Source organism: Labrus mixtus, chromosome 9, assembly GCF_963584025.1.
Source record: "Labrus mixtus chromosome 9, fLabMix1.1, whole genome shotgun sequence".
NCBI classification, from domain to species: domain Eukaryota; kingdom Metazoa; phylum Chordata; class Actinopteri; order Labriformes; family Labridae; genus Labrus; species Labrus mixtus.
Genome location: NC_083620.1, coordinates 18,105,513 through 18,127,677, shown reverse-complemented (window position 1 = coordinate 18,127,677; position 22,165 = coordinate 18,105,513). Strand labels below are relative to the sequence as shown.

The 22,165-nt window shown below is 40.3% G+C and overlaps 1 protein-coding gene across 2 annotated transcripts in view; it reads right to left on the bottom strand.

The window, feature by feature from the left end:
- Positions 1-22,165, bottom strand: part of pitpnm3 (PITPNM family member 3) — an 80,453-nt gene that overhangs the window by 18,764 nt on the left and 39,524 nt on the right. For both annotated transcript variants that reach the window (XM_061046649.1, XM_061046650.1), the window contains exons 4-10: positions 18,873-18,943; positions 18,541-18,761; positions 7,166-7,355; positions 6,063-6,185; positions 5,140-5,321; positions 1,573-1,730; positions 175-345 (exon numbers count right to left, since the gene is read on the bottom strand). In XM_061046649.1, the coding sequence (XP_060902632.1) occupies positions 175-345; positions 1,573-1,730; positions 5,140-5,321; positions 6,063-6,185; positions 7,166-7,355; positions 18,541-18,761; positions 18,873-18,943 (1,116 nt within the window). The remainder of the gene's footprint in view (positions 1-174; positions 346-1,572; positions 1,731-5,139; positions 5,322-6,062; positions 6,186-7,165; positions 7,356-18,540; positions 18,762-18,872; positions 18,944-22,165) is intronic.

Genomic DNA, 22,165 nt, shown 5'->3' with positions numbered 1-22,165 from the left:
TTCCTCAAAGGTTCCAGGCCAGCATAGAAATGCAAAGTCCAAAAAGGTTATTAATGTGGAATTTCAAATACACCAAAAAATAATTGGACTCATAAAATATTCACAAGGAGCTCCTCTTGCATCTTTTCCATCCTGATGGCAAAATTGATTCCCATCTTCCAATCACGGCCCTACCTATGAGCATCGAGCGCCCGTCTCCTAGGGGGTAGCGCTGGTAGCGTGGAACAGCAAACGGGGGCAGCTTGTGGAAGAGGGGCTGCAGCAGAGGCTCCAGTCTGGAGGCAGAAGGGTCCGAGGGGTAAAACAGATTGAAAATCTGAGCGCAGGCTGGATGGAGCTGGCTCACTGAAAACACAATGAAAAGAAAAACCCATTAGGAAGAAGAAGTTAAGCTGTGTTGTGTTACAAATGTTTAAAATAGGAGCAGGGCAGAAAGTAAACCGGTACGGTAAACCACTAAAAGATTCACAAAGCCTGCCACAACCCACATTTAAGAAACAGTCACAGCTTTCAGCAAGAAAATACATCTGCTAAGTTAGGTCATCCAAACAACATTTTGTCTCCTTATTAATCTCTTCTAAATCATTCCGAATTGCTTCTGAACTGCCCTTGCTGTGTTTTAATCCGTCCTGGACGGAGCTCAGCCTGCTTTTATTACTGCAAGTTAACGTGGCCGCAAGCTTTCACCGGCACGTTGCAGCTGGCTGATATCCAGTGCTGTGGGTTTTTGGCAGGCAAACGTTTGGTGCAAAACCTCGCAAGTCAAATTTGAAACGGAATAGGCTGTTAAGTTTCATGGTATTCTGTTTTATTCCAACAACACGGACAGCAGCTCAGGTAAGGTGTGTGTGAGATAACGATCAGGGATTTCTCTGTAACTCATTTCAACAGGACGCGACTGTGCATCTTTCTTCACTTCATAAACACAGCACCTGAGGAGGGGTGCGTTTGATTTATTGTACTAATTTCTTTCTACTCCGTACAGGTATTATAATATGGAATCGTTTGTTTCAAGGATGCATTGAAGCCGAGGAGAGGTGAACAATATTAAGTGATGAAGGTTGTGGTAATAGTACCTGCAAGAATGTATAACTACCTTCACCCCTGCATAGGAGGGTGTGGAAAACTCAAAAGGGCTCAATCAGGAAATCCTGAATAAAGTCTTTTGTTGATATTGCTATACTGTCAGTGCAACTTAATCATCAGCTCAGTTACATTTTCTACCCTGTTACAATGAGGGGAAACATATTATGATATCAGTTTTATGGTTAAAAAAAAAGGAACAAAGTTGCAGAAAAATCACATAAAACCATCTTAATAAGGGCAGAGGTAAATCAAATCAATATCAGTTGAAACATTTTTTTTGTGTTTTACAAAAGAAAACATGAAAACCAAAGAAACCATCCAGGCATGTCATATTCTTATCACATATCAATCAATCAATTACACTTTGGTCGGTGTATCACCTTTCAAAAAGGTTTTTGCAGTTCAACGAGAATAGCAAATAGCAAAAACAGTACAACTTGAAGAATCTCAGTCCCCCGATGTGCTTTTGAAGCGTTTGATTCTCACCTTGGACGGCGGGCAGCACTGTGCGTCTCATAGCCAGCACCAGGCCCAGCGGACAGCCGAGCAGGAAGCAGTCTGAAACCTCAAAGTCAAATCTGCCCGGGTTCAACACCAGACTGGTGCTACTGCCACCTCGCAACTCCACGCCTTCCTTCATCAGACTGGGGGAACGGACATGGACACAAATTATTGCCTGTTATTGCAGCAGCCCATTGTGGCAAACCTTAAAATGACTTTTTTTGTCACGTTGGATTAATTGGCCTTGTTAATACAAGCAGTGCTGTTGACTTATTAGTTAAATGCGGAAGAGGATTAGGGCCACTGAATTTTTTTTTGGGGGGGTTCTGACTGTTTGTTTTCAATCTGAAAAAAAGTCAGAAGTCTGACTTTGCCAGCACTTGATCTCATATTTCTGACTTTAACCTTGTTATTCTGATTTTAATCTCAGAATTCTGACTTTTTTCTTTTCTCAGAATTCTGAGATTAAAATCATATTCTGAGGAAAGTTACAATTCTCAATTTTTTTCAGTGGCCCTAATCCTCTTCCGTAGTTAAACATTCGAGTGTTACCTAGGACTTTATCTATGCAGCAGGGAACAACCTTTTCAGAAAATGCTTAATAAGACAAAAGATAATTTAAAGACAGTAAATTTTGCTTTAAGTGAGGTATTTAAACAAAAAGATTTGGTCCCAGATAATATAATAGCATTTAGCTGGGATTATTTTTACTGTTCAAGTAAAACAGAAGTTAACTCAAACTTTAAAGGTCAATCATATCCATACTTAAAATGGGGAAAGCAAATATCTCAGTCTTGGAAAAGGTGAGTCAGTGATGCTTTTGCTTTGTCCTTATTTAATTGTAGCCTGGCTTGATTTAACATTCAGAGGTCGTTGTAGGCGCAGGGCCTTTATGACTCAGCCTGAGCTGGTCTTTACTCCGCCTTCACAGGCGGCTTCATGCTTAGAGCTGTTTGAACAGCAGAGCTTCTCTCAGCCTCGACTCCCTGCAGACTGACGAGCTCTCTCTGCTCTCTAGCGAGCCAACATTTCCACATTAAGTCCTTCATGAGGAGAAAGGATTAGCAGAGAGGCTCCAGACATTTTGATGTTGAATCAATAATGCTTTGATTGCCTTCCACTTTCTTTTGTTTTGGTCTTTTATCTCATAATGTTTCCACTCCTTCTCGCCTTAATACCAAGCCATTTCATTTTTGAATCTGTATAAATTCTGCAGGTGTCCACATTGTAACTTCCTCTAAACATCTAGAAAGTTCTAAACATGTAAGGATAATTTATGCTAAAAAAAGGGGGCAGTGGATGATTTGGACATTACTATTTGCAAGAAAAGTACATGTGAAAGGATTATTAAAAGAGTGGAGGACTACGTGTTTTCTACTCTGTAAGAAGTGCAATATTTGTTGGAAATGATTGTATTTAATTCCCAAAGAATGAATGCTATTAGTAAGTGCTTTTCATCAAATAAAGTGTTTTTCTTGCTGCCTGGGTGAGCAATGATATGATAGATAAATCTGACAGATATTTTTCAGTTAAATAAACAGCTACCTCAGTTCTGATACTGATGCCTTCCTATCAAAAAATAAATCCATGACATGTTTTGTCATGAAAATGAAGTGTGAACGAAGCCTCTCAGCAGCTCAACAAGCACAGCATGTGTTTTCTTAAGAATAAGAGTTTCTTAAAAATACGTAGATATCGAAATGCTGTTTATTATGTCCTTTTTCAAGTATGAATGCCTTCTGTTTTTACTTTAAACTGTAAATAAATCTAAACGCATCCTAAGTGATGTCACCCATTGGTTACTGAGGGGGGCACTTGAAGCTCATGAATGGCGGTGGCCCTCTAATCTATTCTGTTTAATGTGTATTTTGTATTTTGAGTTTACTTGTCTGTGCTGCTGCAACGCCTGAATTTCCCCTCTGGGGATCAATAAAGTACTATCCTATCCTATCCTATATTGAAAATGCTGTCTCTACACACCTAACAACATATTTTATATTTACTTTTTTACTGTGCAACATACATTATTTGCTGTAGTTTCTTAACTATATGGCTTTCTATTTCTATTTATATTTCTAACAGGCAAAGAGCTGGTCTGGTTTTAAGTCTCCTGACAAACAGCTACACCAAGCGCTCATCATTCATGTCAGCTACACGCTTTGTTATGAATAACTTTTATCCTTTATTAAATCAAAAGGGATGAGTTATAAAAAAGATTCAGCCCCCATACAGTGTGTGTCGATAAAGACATGAGCTACCCAGACCGATTTCATATTTTGTTTATTACTGCTAAATTTTTTTTGCATTTTTGAATGGGTGTGTATGTGGCTTCTTGGGATTTTGCAGCCAGTCTCAAGTGGACACTCAGGGAACTGCAGGTTTTTTTCACTTCCGCATTGGCTTCCTTTTTCAGCACCAGAGGTAGCCGCTTGGTTTATACATCATCAAATCATCCAAAACACAAATCTCTTTAAAAATGTAGATTAAAGTAAAGTAAAGGAACAGCTCCTGGGTTTTTCCATAACACTGCTACGACTATTTTCACATAATCTCACGGCCATTTACCAGTGAGGGCCAAAGCAGAAAAAAGGTGAACATGGAGAATCTAGAATGAGCTACAAATGAGGATCAGAGGTGAGCATCCACGCTGCTGATGGGGAGTTTTAAATAAGGGAAAGGTGATGGATGCATTGCCATTAACACAGAGTTTTTAAACTGTGAACTGATCGGATCCTCCCCTCAGTGACTCTGTGTCTTTGATGGTGTAAGCCTAGTGGACTATGTGATTTGTAAAGGGAACACTGGTTGCTTGAAATGAGTTAACATGGCAATGTTACCCCCTCCAGCCACTCTGACCCAGCTAAATTCACAAACACTACTCGGTCTCCCACACAAACCGGCTGGCACAGGCTCAAACAAGGCTATTTATAGTTCAGCTGAGGCAGGTAGGCAGGAGTTGCAGTCAAGCTGCAAATAATGATATAGAGCAGGAGCGAAACAGGGCAGGGGAAACCTGGATGAGGGCCGGCATGAAACATCTGGGTCATCATATGAGCCTCTAAAACACTTATCAGTGATCAACAGATGCTGTTTCACAGACATGGAAAAAAGAGTTTCTATCAACAGTCTGTGTGCCCGATGTCTAAGATGCTTTTTTTTTGCTAGGTTGCGAGTGTTTGTGTTTTCTTAATTAAGCAAGATGAGTGAACAGATAATCCAAATGTTGTTTTTTATTTTAGATAAACTGTATATAGTCAACTAATTAATGGAACAGTCATCTGTGAAATGATGATATTTTTTATTACAAAAAGACTCAGTCTCCTTTTGCATCAGTGTTTTGCCTGACTGATTGATAGAATCAAACTATTGTAGAGATGTAGATGTAAACGTCTTTAAAGTTTGATTGTACTTGTGAACAGTTTGTTAAAATCATACATGTAGAAAAATCATACAATGTTATCCACAAAGACACCTGAGTCAAAATGTCTTGGTGGAAAAAAATAAACCATCATATCACCTCTTGTGTTGGTGAGTTTATGTGTGCTGTCTCACCTCGAGAAGAAGCTGTGCTGGCCCGTGGACGATGTGTCTCCGTCATATGAGTCACTCTGCTTGCGGCTGAGCGGCGGCCCACCCTGGCCATGCCCTTCGTTTGGGGCGGATATGTCGATGTTGCTCTTACTCAACCTCTTGCTGGAGCTCAGACTGGACTCCCCGAGCAGGCCCGAGTTATCCTGAGAGGAGGCACAAGGATCACACCAATGGGTGTGATGGTACATATAATCAGGTGGAAGGCATTGTCCCAGGCGATCTGTTAAATGTAGGAGGGGAAAATGGTGCATGTGCGAAAGGGAACCGACAGCATCCGTGTGGGTTTTAATGGCTGGCGGGAGACGTGAGAACACAATAAAAAAAGGAAAGAAGGGATTCACATAGAAAGTGACATGAAATGACCAGCTGCTTCAGGAGAGCAGATCTTGCAGATATAATGATCTATACTGCTGCAGGAAGGAATTCTTCGGAAATTTTCAGATTTCCATCAAATCAAGCCTTGAAAACAACCAGTGATCCAAAAATACTAAATTACCATCTCCACTGCAGCATTTATTTACAGCATTTATGTATGAGACTGGAGAAAACACGGTGCCAAGGACATTGCCTCTAGTGTAAAGCAACCCATCTACAAGACGTGTCTTAAAAATGACAGGAAATAGACAGAGATGAGTTTTGTGTATGAAGGATTTGTGCAAAGGACGCCGCCACCGAAGCACATGTGCACACTTGTACTAATTAACTCCTCTGATTGAAACGGGGTTGAACAGGCATGTAAGCTGGCTCAATTTCAGTAATCTTCTATTAATCTCTAAATCATCTATCCCCAGTAAAATGTTCCATAACCAGCTGTTCCGAGTGTCCCAAACCTTCGACAGGCCTGTGCATCACCATGTTGTCACTGTTACATTGAGCTCGTATACCTTCAGGCTCTCAGTGCTGATGTTCCTGCTGCTGTTGTTGGGGCTGCCGGGCCTCTGGTGGTTACTGAAGCACAAAGCGTCAAAGCACAGCACACCTCCCACACAGTCGCCCATCAGGCAGACCTGCAGAGAAAAAATAATTAAAATAATGTAAACGCCTTCTACATTTGGTGGAGTCAGTGAAAGCATTTAAAGGAGAACCGATAAAGATGTGTTTGAAGGGGATTTTAAAAACAAAAACTGCTGATTCTGCTTGAACAGAAAGGCCACTCTGACATTGTTTAACAGTTTTGCACTACATACAAAGAGGATGCTGTATTTACTGTACATTGTAACAGTATCCTACTTTTTAAACTAGCTTACAAGATTTTTTTTTATCTACCAATTTGTACCAACAGGAGATGGTACAATATTTGTCTATAATCTTACACAATCACTGCTGATAATATTCACAAAAAGGAAGCGTTACCTGTTTACCTAAAATGTAATGCAAATGTGTATGTTTCATTCCTCTAAATTAAATGCATCTCTATGTTTTTTTCAGGTGTTAGCACCCGCCCGTGTCCATGCGCAGCATTGCAAAACAACATCTCATTGTTGGGTCTGGCCTGACAATCAGTTACTTTCCATAACAAGCAACTCCTGCAGCTGGACTTCAGCAGCTACTGTAATAGAAGAAGCAGAAAATATCTTTAATTTGCTGTACACTCGATGATCTGCCTCTGTAATTACTTACAGAATAGTTTATGTCGGTTTAAGCTAAGTAAAGAGAAGTTATGTTTCAGAGCACGAACCAAATGTGGTTACGTTAACTTAATTGTAAACAGTTCCTCACAGATCATTACCTCTTTAGACACTGCAGCTTGTTACCAAGAGCCAATTAGATGTTATGTGCAAGACAGTGAGATGTGGTCCACTTAAACTATAGAGATCTAGAGCTCTCTGAGGGGCCTGAGATCCCACAGCCCACTCAAAAGCCATCTTCACTTCCTTTGACAATCGTTGACTTCTTTTGAAGTGCCTCTAACTCATTGTTCAACGATGAGAGACTACAGTGAAGGAGTTCTCCTCCACTCTCCTCTCAAACTAGAGGAGACACAGACCTGCCCCCTGAATCCCTGGCCGTCCTCCGACTGCAGAAAGCTGTGGTACACCTGGTTGGCTCGGGCAATCACTGTTGCCACGGCGTCCTGGTAGCGAGGGGAGACGATGGCAAGGAGTGGGAGAGCGGCCAGCGGAAGGTGGTCCACGCTGCTCGACACACAGCTCTCGTCATAGCTGTACGGGTTCAGGCTGGACAGAAAGAACACAAGAAGCACAAAACATTTGAATCACATTAAGTCTTACAAAATGCCCTTGATTTATCAAGAGACCTGTGAAATAAAGTCGTTAAAAGAAATAGCAGATGTGTTTAATAACCTTAATTCATGATGTTAAAAATCCCACATCCTTCAAGTGTAATTACATGTGAAGGATACATCTATTAATGTCCCATCTAATTTGTTCACCAAACACTATCAGATTTTAGACAAGACTGTGTGCCAGTGTGTGTGCCAGTGTGTGTGTGTGTGTGTGTGTGTGTGTGTGTGTGTGTGTGTGTGTGTGCGTGTGTGTGTATTTAAAAAAGCAAGATAAGGACAATAAGGACGTGATCTCAAGGAACAAAAGAATAGAAAACAATAGTAAAACAGCAGAGGAAGCACTAATGACAGCATAGTCTTTGTGTCTTCACTGCTCTGTAGACACAAACACATTTGTGTGTGTGTGTGTGTGTGTGTGTGTGTGTGTGTGTGTGTGTGTGTGTGTGTGTGTGTGTGTGTGTGTGTGTGTGTGTGTGTTTGCTTTCCGTGTGTCACAATGACAAGGCAGACACATATCAGGCGAGACGCTTCATGTGACAGAGCAGGGGAAAAACCGTAAAACATGGCGTAGCGCTGCATTCTGTATCAGCAGCATGAGCCCCCTCCATCACCATCCAGCAGACGATCTGATTACAGGAAAGAAGCAGCAACGTCACACACGAGGCTGAAATTTACCAGAAACCACGAACGCATCACTACACAGAAGGGCACATCCTCTGTGGAAATATAAAAGCTGTTGGTTGTAATGCCGAGGCACAAAAAAGACACGATCCAACATGCGAGTGAGTCACAGTTGCTGCCTCAGATATTGCTTGGTTTGTGCGATCGATAATAATAGAATTTCTGCTCAGTCTATTTAATACAGATATAGATTTGTGACAGGTTTAGTCAGGATTAATACTCCAACTGAGAGCACAGAGAGAAACAAGGCACATGGAATGAACATTTTGAACTATCCAGGCAGCACATCATCATGATCTTTTAGAATCAATGGTTAATGGCATAAAAAGGTGCTAACACAATAAGTGCAGCAAAGCACTGACATGCCAACATCTACCAATCTATCCTGTTGGTAAACAGCCTCCCAAGCCCCATTATTCTTCCCTATTAACCTGCTGTTTGATTTCTGTCATGCTGTTCTTTTCTACTAGCTGAGAGAATATTCCTGTGAGGGGTTTTAAGCTGGTTATGAAACACTCTAAAATGATTACTGATGCCTTTTATGACAAACAAAAAAAACAATCATAACCTTTAGCAACAACAATATTCTATATCAACCAGTATGTAGTATTTTTGAATATGTGTTGCTGCTGCCACAGTTGTGTTGATGAGCCGTTTATCTGCACTTTGTCAAAACATTTTTCCCTGAAGCATTTTACAGTGAGTCACAAGTTAAAACATTTAAACTCAAGAAGGATACGAATTCACAGAAGCTTAAAATAAAGTAAAATTATAAATCGAATGCAATAAGTGAATTGGGGGCCGGGGAGGGGGTCCTCGCTTTAAATCATTGTTGGTTGTGATGCACTGTTTAGCAAGGACTACACTTTCTTTGTGTAATGAAGCATTTATGTATTTAATCTAAGCACACTAGGGACCACTCTGTCTCTTGAACACACAGAGGTTAAATAAATATCAATCTTCTAATCTTATCAACAACAAAAAAAGAAAATTACTTAATTTGCTTAACATGGGAGATGTTCTTGTTGTTCTGCTAAATGGACTGGCATTATTCAGTGGTAAACCCGCAGTACCAGCCCGCAGGCATATTGTGCCTCTTGGGATCATAAACTTTGTCCAATTAGAGTCAAACATTTTGCTGCTCACCACCCAAGAAATGGGAAATAGTTTTTGCTATCAATGGAGTTCCTTCACTGCCAGTAAAATGAAGTCATGGTTTATTTTCTTAGAGTAACTGCGTTGTTGTGTACATTTGTCATTCTATTCATAATTCAAAATGTAGCTGTCAATCTGAGAACCTCTGCTGAAACCAAAAGCAAATCTCTGCTGCAGTTGTAAAGTACCATGCTGCAGGCTTTGTCTTACCTGTTGGGAAGAGAAGAGACAATAGATGTGATTGCTTTGCTCTTAGCTAAAAAGTGTTCACCAGTCAATCTACGACAACCTACCACCTCCGCAATCCACACTGCCAGCATCACAGCAAACAGTGACAGATCTGTGTTGGAGGGCAATTATTTACATCATCGGCTAGAGGAAATAAGACAAATGGTGGCGTCAACCTCGGCTTGCCAGAAACATGTGTAAATCAAGCTGCCAAATTCATCATCCACAAAATGTTTGTTGAAGCTTTGGACAAGCCTAGTTTAAACATGTTAATCATGTTTATTTTAATAGCCAGAGATTGAAAAGCCAGAAACAAGACGGATGTTTGCATTTTTTTACCTGAGAAGGGAGTTGCTGCAACCAATAACAACCAGCAATGCTTGACACTGTGCACCGTTACATCCATGACTCCCCCTCATCTCCCAACTGGACGAAGAGGAGTTCAAAGGAAGTCACCAAAATACAATATCAAGTGGGTGCAGGGAGGTGAACGGAAAAAAAAAAAAGGGAGGCAAGCAAAATATGCCACTTGCCAACCAGAGCAGCAACATACGATGAGGTGTCATGCAGATTCACCCTCAGAAGGTTGCGAGTAATTATAAAAGGGAAAAAGAATATACTTAACCCAATAGAAAAGTTGTTTACTTCAATTGTGATTTAGGTCATTTTTTAGTGAAAGGGCCATGGTGTGTTTGGCCCTCTGAGTAGGCACAAACATTAGGTTCATGGTTGGTTAAAATCAGGTGTGCTAATCCTACAACTAGCAATTAAAAAAACATTGGGCTGAAAGTCCACACTCAAGGTTCAATCTCCCTCTCCTTAGCTAACCCTTTACTGTTTAAGTGGCCTCCTTCAGAAGCATGTACCAAGGGCTGAGTGTCAGTGGATAGAGGTCAATGGAACCACTAATGACACACAGCCTATAAGTGTACATGCATTTTAAACTACTAGTTAAAACCATCTTACTGCAGCTTATCTCCACTTGTGTAGCACACCAAACGTTAAGTGCCGGCATAGTTTTGACTATACTATTAACTTACTGAAATGAGGTTTAACCTTCCAAACAACCTCATGTTTAATTGCAAACCATCACAATTCATGAATTTAAGTATCTATTCAGTTTCCTATTAGGATGTTGTAAAGCCATGAAGTATGCAAAATGAGCCGAGTGAGTTTAATATGAAATTCTCAAAATTGTATTATTCTGCCTGTCAGAGACGATGCTATTCACATGCAGCAATTGACCAAAGAAACCTCACTGTTCAAATATGTATAAATTATACATATACATATACATATGGTGTGAGAACATTAATTATAACCAAGGAGCTCCAAGTGATGGACCTACTTCTTTGACTATCTTTGTTTTTTTGCATTGACAGGTGGTACAACAAGACTAATAGAAAAGCATAAATGTTTTTTTTTTTTTAGATTTGGGCCTACTTCACAGTGGCTAAAAAAATGAAGTCCAGGAAGGAGGAGAAAAATCTCTTCAACATGAAGCCACTATGCCACAGCAAGGTTGCTTCTCTCAATCTGCTCTATAGCCAGGGATTAATTATGAGGCGATGGCCCCCTGGGCACTGAGAAGGCCCACACCCCTCCTAAATAAAAGCATGACTCTCTGAATCAGTGACACATCTTTTAAGTGGTTTCGTCATTTTGGGGAGTCTATAAACTCCATATGTGTCTTAATGAAGCTTATATAAGTTTGTGAGGTTGATTTTAAATTTGATCAGGTAGTTTTATTTCTGTGAGGTGTATTGTGTATATTCCTGTATGAGGTTTATGTTCATCATTTTAACTTCTTCTTTGTTCCTTGTAGTATGTTTTTTGTTTCTTTGAAGAGATTGTTCTGGATATATAATGTTGTTTGTATCTCTTTGTGGTTGTTTTAAGTTGCTGTGGTTGTTTAGTGTATCTTTGTTAGTTTGGTTCCCTTTGAAGTTGTTTTGTGTTTACATCAGGTGATTTGATGTCTCTGTGAGTTTGTTTTTGTTTCTTGTAGTTTGTTTTTTTGTTTCTTTGAAGAGTTTTTTTCTGGATGTGTAATGTTTGTATTCATTTGTTGTTCTAAGTTTCTATGGTCTCTTTCTTGTTATTTAGTTTCTTATTCAAGCTGTTTCTGTTTCTATGTGGTTGTTTTGAATCCCGATTTTGTTGTAGTGTCTCTTTTGTTTTTGTATTTTTTAAGTATGTGTTGTTTTGTGACTTTTTTGTTGGTCTTCTTTTTCTCTTTGTAGTTATTTTAAATCTTTAGTAGTTTGACCGACCTCCTAACAAGAAATTTGGATACAGACCTATATCACATGCAGGCTCGTTCCCATCAATCCCTTGACCCCTTTGTCACCTGGACCTGTACCCGGTCAGGTTGCTCAGTTATCAGATGCTGACTCCAGTTCATACTGTATTTGTATTATTTAATGTCTGGTGAGGGAACAATGTTTTCTAATGATGTCTAGAGTGAAAGGCCAATAAACGTGAGCATTTCTTTGATCCCTATAAATCTTTTTTGGGGGTAAGTTGTGTCCCGAATCTCAGTTGACTAGTTTCCACTAACAGTAAACAACCACAAGATGTCGTGTCTAAGTTTTGCTAACAGTCGAAAACTCTAAAGTCGTCAAACCCCTGTTTGCCTCTGCAGTGTCAGTGCTGTGAACCCTGCCCCTCAGGGCAGCTTCTTATGGATGATTCTGTGCTTTGAGACACTTTCATGCAGATTTGCAAAAATCAGACAAAGGGGGAAACCTTTGAAAATATATTCTGTGCTGCTGGTACGGCTCTGCACACTTCTATTTGCATAACAACAGTGTGACTCCTTCTACAAAAGCTGCTGCATGAAATATTCAGCTCAGGAAACACAAGTGCAGAGTCGCATTGCTCCAGGAGGAAGACATGCCGTGTGACAAAACAGCATCAGCTCCCTTCATCCGTAAACTACGAGGATTTGTTTAGCAGGTGCTTGTTTTTTTTTTTAGCTGAAATTAGAAATCCCAATATCCCAGGGAAGTGCAACAGAGGGTCCAATCACAGCCTCACACCTAATAGTCTTATTTACAACTGCTACAAACACACACGCACCATTTCTCACTGGGAACCCAGACAAAAGCTCAAATAATTATTCCAAACACAGCTTTAGGTCTGAGCAGAGTCTCATAACTCACAGGACAGGAACAGAGGTTCAACACCTGCTGCACTGCTCAACAAATGTCAGGTGAGACTCTTAATTAGTATTTGTTTTGCATAATTACTACATCATGCAAGAACTTGTTAGTATTATTTCCACAGAGCAGCCAGTGTTTTACATCCTAAAGAGTGCCTGCAAATGATTTATATTTGTGTGCATGAGTCAGACTGTTCACCAGTTTATTTGCTGAGGCACTTTGAGTGTTTACCCTCCTCCACTGCCGCAGGTCATTATCTGTTCGGAACCAATGGCACTAATTAATCCGAAGCAATCATTAACACCTTTGTCTATTCAAACAGGTGCTTTGGGAAAAGGCTGCTCAAACCAAACTATCCAAATCCCATCTGCATGTAATGGCTATAATTAATTTTTAGAATCCTCTGAGATTTCCTCTCAAACTCAGGTGATCAATATGGGAGTATAGCTGTGATACCAGGCATAACGTTTGGATGAAGAAAAGTGGTTTATTCGCAGGAACAGATGGTGGTTTTATGTCTGGATGGTTAACTTAACTAGACCTCTTTTTATTGACAGGTGTTAGTATGTATTTTCATGTATTCATTCACCTTGGGAACTGTTGTGGATATTTTATTTTAAATCTGTCTACCATCTTCAGGACATTCTTCTTTAGGTCTGTATAGATGTAAATACAAGAGTCTTATAACAGAAGGTCTATGTTTGGATAGGAGCCAAGTATATGTTGTGAAGGAAACGAAGCTGAGAACATAATGTTTAGATCTGGAATTTACAAGTACGGGTAAGGTCCTCTTCCCAGCCTTTTAGATTCGGCCCAAATATAAAGGAATTTATGGGCTGTACCTGCTGAGATAATATAAGCCTGTGAGCATGAATAGTTTGTTACCCATTTGTGTTCTGTTGCTGTTGTCTGACCTCGGCCAAATAAATCAAAGAGAATCCAAAGTCCGTCTCAAGTTTTCATCATTGAAAAATTCCAGAAGAAAAACCTGTAATTCTCACATTTTATCAAATGTCTTCTATTTATTTATTTAGTGAAATATTATTTTTAAATTGCTCTTCTTTTTGGTATATCTTCCTTTTTATTTACACATTGTTGTATATTTAGTGATTTTTAAAAAATGTTTTGTACCACACTCAAACAGCACGTTTTGATGAGTGCTCTACAAATTTACTTTATTACGCTATTACACAGGAGCCGTGAAAATATCATTCAACAGGTTACAGGAAGAATAAACCGACATAAAAATAAAAATCCATGAAACAGCACGGGGACGGAAGACACTTGAACTATGCTACTCGTGATGACATTTTTACTCCTTAAAAAGCCTTACATCACCATGTCTCTGAACGGCAGAGGTGTGTGCATTCTGTTGCCATGACGAACCCGCCTCTGTTATTTCAAGATGTGAGTCATTCCCTCACAAGTGTCGGCATTTACCCAGCTCATGTCTCTGCTTTCATTAGCAGACGCGATAGATACAGAGGTCATGATGAGGTGTCAACGACTGAAAAGTCAGGAGATATGAAACACACAAAAAAGCTTCATTTGCTGCTATGATATGAGCATCGGGTTATCTTTCGTTCTTAAACCGAGAGAGCAGTTTACCGCTTTGAATTCCACGTACATTTTTCAGTCTTAGAGTATCACAATACTTTTCATAGCTGAGAGATGTATGGAAGAGTTGCTCAAGGTTTCATGGTTATGTGACAAGGATGAGATCCATTAACAATGACTTGGTGGAAGATAAGGCCGAGTGAGCTGATTAAACCTGAATCAGGCTCATCCCACGCAGCAATAACCTTGAGATTGACTTTTTCTATTCCGCTCCCCCTCCCTCCTGCAATATAATGCCAAACTGAAAAACTCTGAAGTCTGTCAGATTCCTGTCTAATTGCTCTCCCGGTCTCGTAATGGCTGGCTTAGCAGTGCACAACGTTCACACAATTAACATGAGCAGCGATGGGCCTCTGCAGGATCTTCCCAATTAGGGCCCAGTGACGGCACATCCTCAGCTGCTGCTGGTCAGAATAATGAGCCTCTTTCTCCCTGAGCTTGAGGTCACTCTCTCTGCACACGGACAAGTGGACCTTCTCCTCCGCCTCTCCCTCAGCTCAAGAGAGATTGAATTCATTTTCCTTCACTTCTGCTGCTCAGAAAAAAAGTTTTCAATATAAATGTTTCTTTTCGTGCTGTGAGAGAGGCAGGGTGTTGACTGAGAGAGGAAATCAATTTGGGAGCCTTTTTCGCTGTCGCTGTTAATTGGGTGTGCTGAGGCGCAATAATACCCCATCAGTTGCTCTTTTTTGAGTGTGTGCGAGTCTGTTTATGTATTTCAAGTGTGTGTGTGTGTGTGTGTGTGTGTGTGTGTGTGTGTGTGTGTGTGTGTGTGTGTGTGTGTGTGTGTGTGTTTCCTTGACACCCAGCTCCTAGCCATCAATGCCAGGTACATTCGTTAGCGCACAGAGCTCATAATTAGCGTACTCAGCTCAGCTAAAAGCACAGCAGGCTTTCGCCACACACACTAACACAAGCAAAATAACATGTTTATCCTCTGTTGGGACACCCAGAGGTACATAAGGAACTATGAAACACCAAGTCAAAAGTGGTGTGTTTATGTGAAAGTTGGTCTTTGAGGCGCTAAGAGATTTTGCCACCTCCTCTCCTCGCTGCGATTTTCAGCCAAGCTGTTACCCAGAATGAGAGTAAATTACCCACACAGCAGCAATTCCTTCCAGCCGGGCTGCTCATTCCTCTCTGTGTTTATGTTTGCATGCAAACAAATGAGGCTCCGCACACCCACAGGTCCAACACTGTCATTACAGCAAACACTGTAAAGTGGAGTTGTATAAGTGTGGTGTTTCCAGCTATGTGGGCTTGTTTCAATGCTGACTGGCTGCACATATTGTGAGATGTTGACCAGGACCTGGAGCCTTCTGGGGACAAGTAAGCTTTGTCTCATTTCAAACACATAGTTGCTTCTTGCCATGAGCAGAACTTTGGCTTCACATCCTTGTGGCTTATTGCTAACAATGTAAATGTCGTCTGAGATGTACCTTCCAAAAAATCAGTACAGACATGCAAAGGGTCATTTACAGGCTGTAAATGGATAGTGTAAAAAAATCTTCCTTTGTGTAAGATACTGAGGAAAGAAGACGACTAAGAGAACTAACAAAAAGATGAATGAAATGATATCTTATTTGAGTCAACAATGCTACAAGGTGAGTGCGTGACCTATGTCATCATGCTTGTTTTTGTCCAATAGGTATTGTGTTAAAAAATTATTGTTGCATAATGTTTGTAGTTTCTTAGTGTCCATTTTCAACCTATTCTCCTGACTGTAGCCTTATTGGCTACTTCCCATGAATGTTTTTCCTTACTAAACTATTACCAAGCCAGTACTCAGCAGCTTGATGTGATTGGTTTACATATTTAAAATTTAACAAGATAGATTGACCATTTTTGAACATGAGCAGAGTTCAAAATGTTTTTGCTAGAAGTTGGACCTTGAAATCACAATATAATGAAAAACCTGAATTAAAGTAAAATAAAATCCACAAAGAGAATCTACCCCAGGGAAGAAATCCTGTATCAAAAAATTCAAGACCAAATTAAGTTTAAATAGTTATTTATTTATTTAATAATTGAATGATTCAATGAGGTTTTATTGTCATTCCACGACATGTTAGTACATGAAGGAGAATGTTAAAATGTTGTACCTAGGTCCAAGTATTTTTCTTTGTATTTCACTATTTTATTCATTCATTCAGCAATTAATTGAGGTTCTATTGAGGCAGCTTTGGTCCATTTAAAAACGAATAGGTCTCCTTTTATGTAAGTGTCATGCGTGTCTGAACACAGCGGTCTATCTTCTCATGTGTTACAACTCAAATCAAGCAATCGTCCAACCACGCCTCAGTTCTGCTCGACTCCCAGAGAGAGTTGTTGTTTTTAATATTTCATGTTTAGATGCTGTGAATGCTAAGTGACGTCAACCTGCCGAGCTGCAGAAAACACATCTCTCCTGACTCGTCTCTCTTGCAGCCACTACCTCCCTCTTTCCCGTTAATGTCAATCACAAGCCCAGACAGAAGCCTCGACTCTACTGCCAAAATCATTCTCTCTCCACGCTGATCAGTGACACTTCAGACAAAAGCATCCTCAGCACATAATTGGAAAGCAGAGACAAACTAAGTGATGCTGTCAGATAAAAAGCGGTGACCACGGGGGCATGTGACATTAAATGTGAAATGAAATCATTAGGTACGCTTACGCAGCTCTCTGCATGGGCAGCAAGACAGGAGAGAAAATAGAAGGGCTAAGACATGTGCTTGGAAATATTTTTTTACCTGGGAAAAATCTACCTGTGAAGGACTTCATGAATTCACAGTGATGATGTAAAATAATTTATTTGGGAATTTAACTTTTCACAAAGGCTCATAACACAAACAAATCAGGGTCAGTGAAAACCCAATACCATCATTAAGAAGTTTGTTTTGTCAACCAAGGGGCCAATTAAAACAACAATTAAAAACAACAGTATTTAAAAAGGTTAGGAGTTAAATATCCCACATGGCCACTTGCTTGCATGGGCTGAGAAATGACATCACCATACTAATTAACATTGCATCTGTTCCTTGGTTTGGGTCAATACATTTTCTTAATTAACCTTCACCGCCTTAGCCGCTGAGGCTTTTTACCCTTTATGCTAATTCTTTGCAAGCCTGCATCATAATGGGCTGATTCCTCTAAAGCCTTCTTTAACAGTAAAGGCATGTGTGCACTGTTTGCTAATGATTAATGGTCATTAAGGCCGTCCGTCAAACTAGAGAGAATTTTGAGAGAGAAGATTCATATGAAGATGGAAATTCATATAAAGTCACAAGAGTAAGGAGGTAAGAAAATTCCAAGTGGCTGATTTATTCACGCTTTACAACTGGCTCAATCATCAGCTGACCAGCAACATCCAATCACATGAATCCAATCTGTTACTTTGCAGAAATATTCATTCCAACACTATTTGTTGCCGCAGCAGCTCCCTACAACTTTCCTGTTATTCGTGAAGTAATGTTGAATTTATGAGGATTCAATGCTAACATGTTAGCAACAAACTAAATTACCATTTGCTAAACATACTTAGTCACACATTTCTTAAGTAATCAGATGCCATAAAGGTGTCAATATATCCATCTAGAGGTCTCCTTCAAAGTGGTTGCTAATGTCCCTTGTGTTTGTCTTGATGAAGTTTCTAGCTACAGTAAAATGTATTAAGCACATGTAGGCTATTGTTAATTTACTTTTAACTGAACATCTGCCTCCATTTTTCATTGTTTCTTGAGAAAAGCATGATAGCCTAGATGGAATCAGATTTGTGATCTGGCTGCAAGAGATGAAAAGTTACAAATAAAAAGAAACAACATTATCCATCAGCCGTTTGATGCATTGAGTGAATAATGGCTTTCAGTAATTCCTCTAATGAACCTGTGTCTGTGGCTGTTAGGACTGTGAGTTAGCATGATACAACAGGCGTGTACTTCTTTACTTGGAGACTTCTGGGAAATAGGTAACGGGAAACAAAAGTTATCCCACTTTCAAAATCTTAATGTGACTTTCTAAAGCGGACAGGTTAGCGAAGTGTTCGCTAAAAGGTTACAAAATTCAGGGATGATCTGTGAGATTGCAGTTTTTCTTTGTGATTAAACAACTGTGTGTCAAACATAAGAGCAATGGAAGACTTTTTTAAACCAAACAAAAGATTATTGGAGAACTGCTTTAATTAGGTTGATTCCTGACATCTGCTCCTCGATTTTACCCAGATAAAAACCAATTTAAATGACAAGAGTTAAAAAAGGGCCAAATGTGTGTCTCTGTTCTGGCTACAGTACTCACTTTGACACCAATGAGAAGGCTTCAGCGCACACGGCCGGACATGGCACCAGCTTGATCATCACGTGTTCAGCGGCCGCCTGGAAATGAGCCCGGGCCACTTTCTCCAGCACTGAGCCCAGGGTGGCAACATCCCCAGACTTTGTGCTGGGGTCTCCGCCCGCTGTGTCCAGGATGTTTCCGCCGTGCACTACCAGCAGCAGCACATGTGTCTTACATTTCCTCTGCAAAAAGGTTTCAGGCAGATGGAAAAATGAGACTGTTAGGAAGAGAGGAGGGGGTAGGAATATTGGCAGCATTTTGTGAATACATCGGTAAGACAAATAACTGCCCACCTCGCTGTCCTCCAGGCCTTCAATGCTGCTCTGAGGGGCACAACGTGGACCGCCCAGCTGGTAGAGACCCTCTGTGTTGAGTGAGTAAAGAAGGAAGGAAGGAAGGAGAGAGGGAAGAACAAAGCAAGAGAGAAAATAAAAGAAAGGGTCACTGAAGGAGCCACTTAACTAAGTAGCAACGATAAAAGAAGCATAAATGGATATTGATCGGTGACTATGGTCAATATTACTAATGCCTCTTCATCTCTCTTCATTCCAACTCTAAACTGGGTGATGGGTCTGTACCCTCAGCCTCAAATGGCCTAAACATACGATTCAGAAGTCAATAGTGAGGGTAAACAGCAGGATAGAGGCTGTTCTTTAGCTTTAGCATCATATGTGATTTAATTTTGGATTCTCTATTGCAGATACAATCTTTTGTCTCCTTTCTGGAGAGAAAAGATGAAAGGATTTTGATTTTTTTTTTTTTATCTCGACATAAAGGTTACAGGCATCTCCTTTCTCTCTGTGTGTGGTGCAGAATATCATGGGAACCTGGCCAAACTCATTACACTCTCCGGAAGCTTCTCTGCAGGCTGTGTCATCCCAACTTTTTCTCTCTTTCTCTGTTTTTCCTTTCCTTTCGCTCGGCGCTTAGCTCGCTCACTCCCTCGCTCGTTGTTTTGTTTGGCCTCCTGGTCTGGGACTGACTGTCATGGGAGACTCTCAGAGACTCACATACACTGTCATCTCCCCTCCACTCTGTTCCCAGCCCCTCAGCCTCCGACTGCCTGCTTGTCTAGCACAGCTCAGCACACACAGGGGACACGGCGCACTGAACTATTTTGGTCACAGAGTAACAGGAAATCAATGCAGGGAGGTTTTCTTTTCTCTGAAGGATGAAAAGTTCCTCCTAAACCTTGTAAAATAGTTTAAAGAGTAAAAAACATCACTAGACATGTCCAGGAGGCAGATCAACTCTACCATGTTTGATGTAAAGGTGGGTGTAATTATTTGTAGGGCAAGATCATTGGTGTGCTTTTGACACCACTTAGACTTATTTAACTTCAAGGCTCCAGCTGTCAATCATTTCATTTTTTTAGTCAAAGAACAGACCACTGCTGCGATAGTAGATTTGATCATTCGTCATTGTCTTGCAAAATCTTCAATTTTTTTTTGAATTTTAGTTTCTACATTTTCCAGATTTTGCTAGTTTGAGTCTTGTCACTATTGACTTAGGATTTTTGATTTTCAGGAGTTTAAACAAGTTATTCTGAAGAACTGTATAGAATTTTTTTTTTGTATTTTTCTTACTTAGAGACTATAAGAGAAGCATCACATTAACCATAAAATAAGAACAAGTTGCATCCTTTATGTATCAAAAAATCAATTACATTTTTGACTGGTCAAGGCAATGTGGAATCAGAACAATGAAAATATTATGCAAAACACCAAAATTCAATAAATAAATCAATAATTTGATGGGAAGTTGGGGGGGGGGGGGCGCTTTTGCCTTTATTAGACAGGACAGCAGAAGGGAGACAGAAAATGTCAGGAGGAGAGACATGCCGCAAAGGTCTTTTATTAGCGATGTTTCTAATATTAACAAATGGTGAGGCTACATCTTCTACAAAGCTGTGTGCATCTGCCGGATTAGACCAGCATATGATGGTCAGTAAACACCTCCAAATCTAGGCTGGCTGTTAATCCACTGTGCATTGTTACTGTGTGTGCAGGTGTTAAATATAGAAAAATGCATGTGAAATGCGGGTGGAGAGGATTTAGAGGTAAATATGTGACTATGTTTGAGTGTCTCTCTGTTCATTGCTGTGATCACAATATAACAACAGATGATATGAAACATCTGCACTAGGATCACTCGTAAATATCATATAATGTGGTAAAGGCTACATTTCAGATTTCACATACTTTTCATTTGTCTGAAACAGTAAGTGTGTGCATGAAACTCTGGACTGAAACCCAGACGACTAAATTATGTTAAGAAAGTTAGAGCAGCGGCTCAAAGCAGAAAGCTGAAATAGGTTTCATTACAAGTTTCACAGACTACAATTCTTTTGGATTAATAAGTGACATGAGATTTTCCAGGTTTAAAGGATGGAGAATTCTGCTGCTACATGTGAAAAAGTTCAGCTGTTCGAGCCCAAATGTGGACTGAATGTATGAATAGTGATTCAGATGTTTTGAAGAGAAATTCTTTTAATTAAATGCAATTAAAAGTGTAAATTACGTGGAATAAAAGGGTGCATTGTGCCTTTTTTCAATGAATACACAAGCCATGAGAATAACAATCTGTTCAAGCCCTCTCACTCAAACCGAGCCAATATAAAGAACCCTACATCTCACACATAGTGTGGCACTAGAAAATGTCCTGGCTGCCGATCTACAGCAAACAGCTGCCTTCAGCAGATTGTAGGACAGAAAGTCAGAGGAAATAGCAGAGCTGCGCTCACCCCATCATTTGTGAGAGCAGCACACATGCTCGGATGCTCCTGAATTTAACGATAAGAAATACATTTGTCTGATATTGAAGCAAACTGACAAAATCATCTTTCTGTTGGTGAGGCTCTGTGGTATAAACTGGCTTCCTGCAGCTACAAGGCAAATCGTTTTTTTTCCCCTGGCTGCAGATTTGTGCGACTGTGGGGATTCAAACAATCCATCTGCTTTTCTGTTTTCATTTCTTGTGATTCCTCTCAGAGGTCTGAGCCCTGCCAGTCAATAAATGCTCCATGTAGCTTAGTGGTGTTTAGCAGCTCTCTCACTGAACAAATTCCCTCCCAACAAATGACCTAAGCCAGAACTGTGGTGTGCTGTGGTGTGTCAAAACACTGTGGTGTGTAGACAATGCCATAGTTCAGCAGCACCACGGTCATTTCCAGTAGCCTGAAGCCGACCACTCCCAACACGTACACACAGTGCATCAGTGCATCTGTTACCACACTGCAAGTCTGAGATATTTCTTAACTTATCTACGAGAGAGGAAGAGAAAATTGACCTCCTGAAACTGAGTGAGAGGATGTAAGGGCTCTACAGAGAAGTCTACTGGAGCTGAATGAGAGAGGATGAAATATTGATCTATTGATCCCTGTTTGGACCCCTCTTGTGTGTCCTTCTGCCTGCGGAACTATGATTTAAAATGTCATTTTCCAATAAAACGCCAGTCCGTCTTTTTTGGTCTCCAGCATGCAGAGTTTTTGTTTTCTGTTTTTCCTCTCCCTTTAAGGTCTCAACCTCATCTCTCACCTGCACACATTCATCACCTTCCATTGAGCAGATGGAAGGGAAAAAAACAA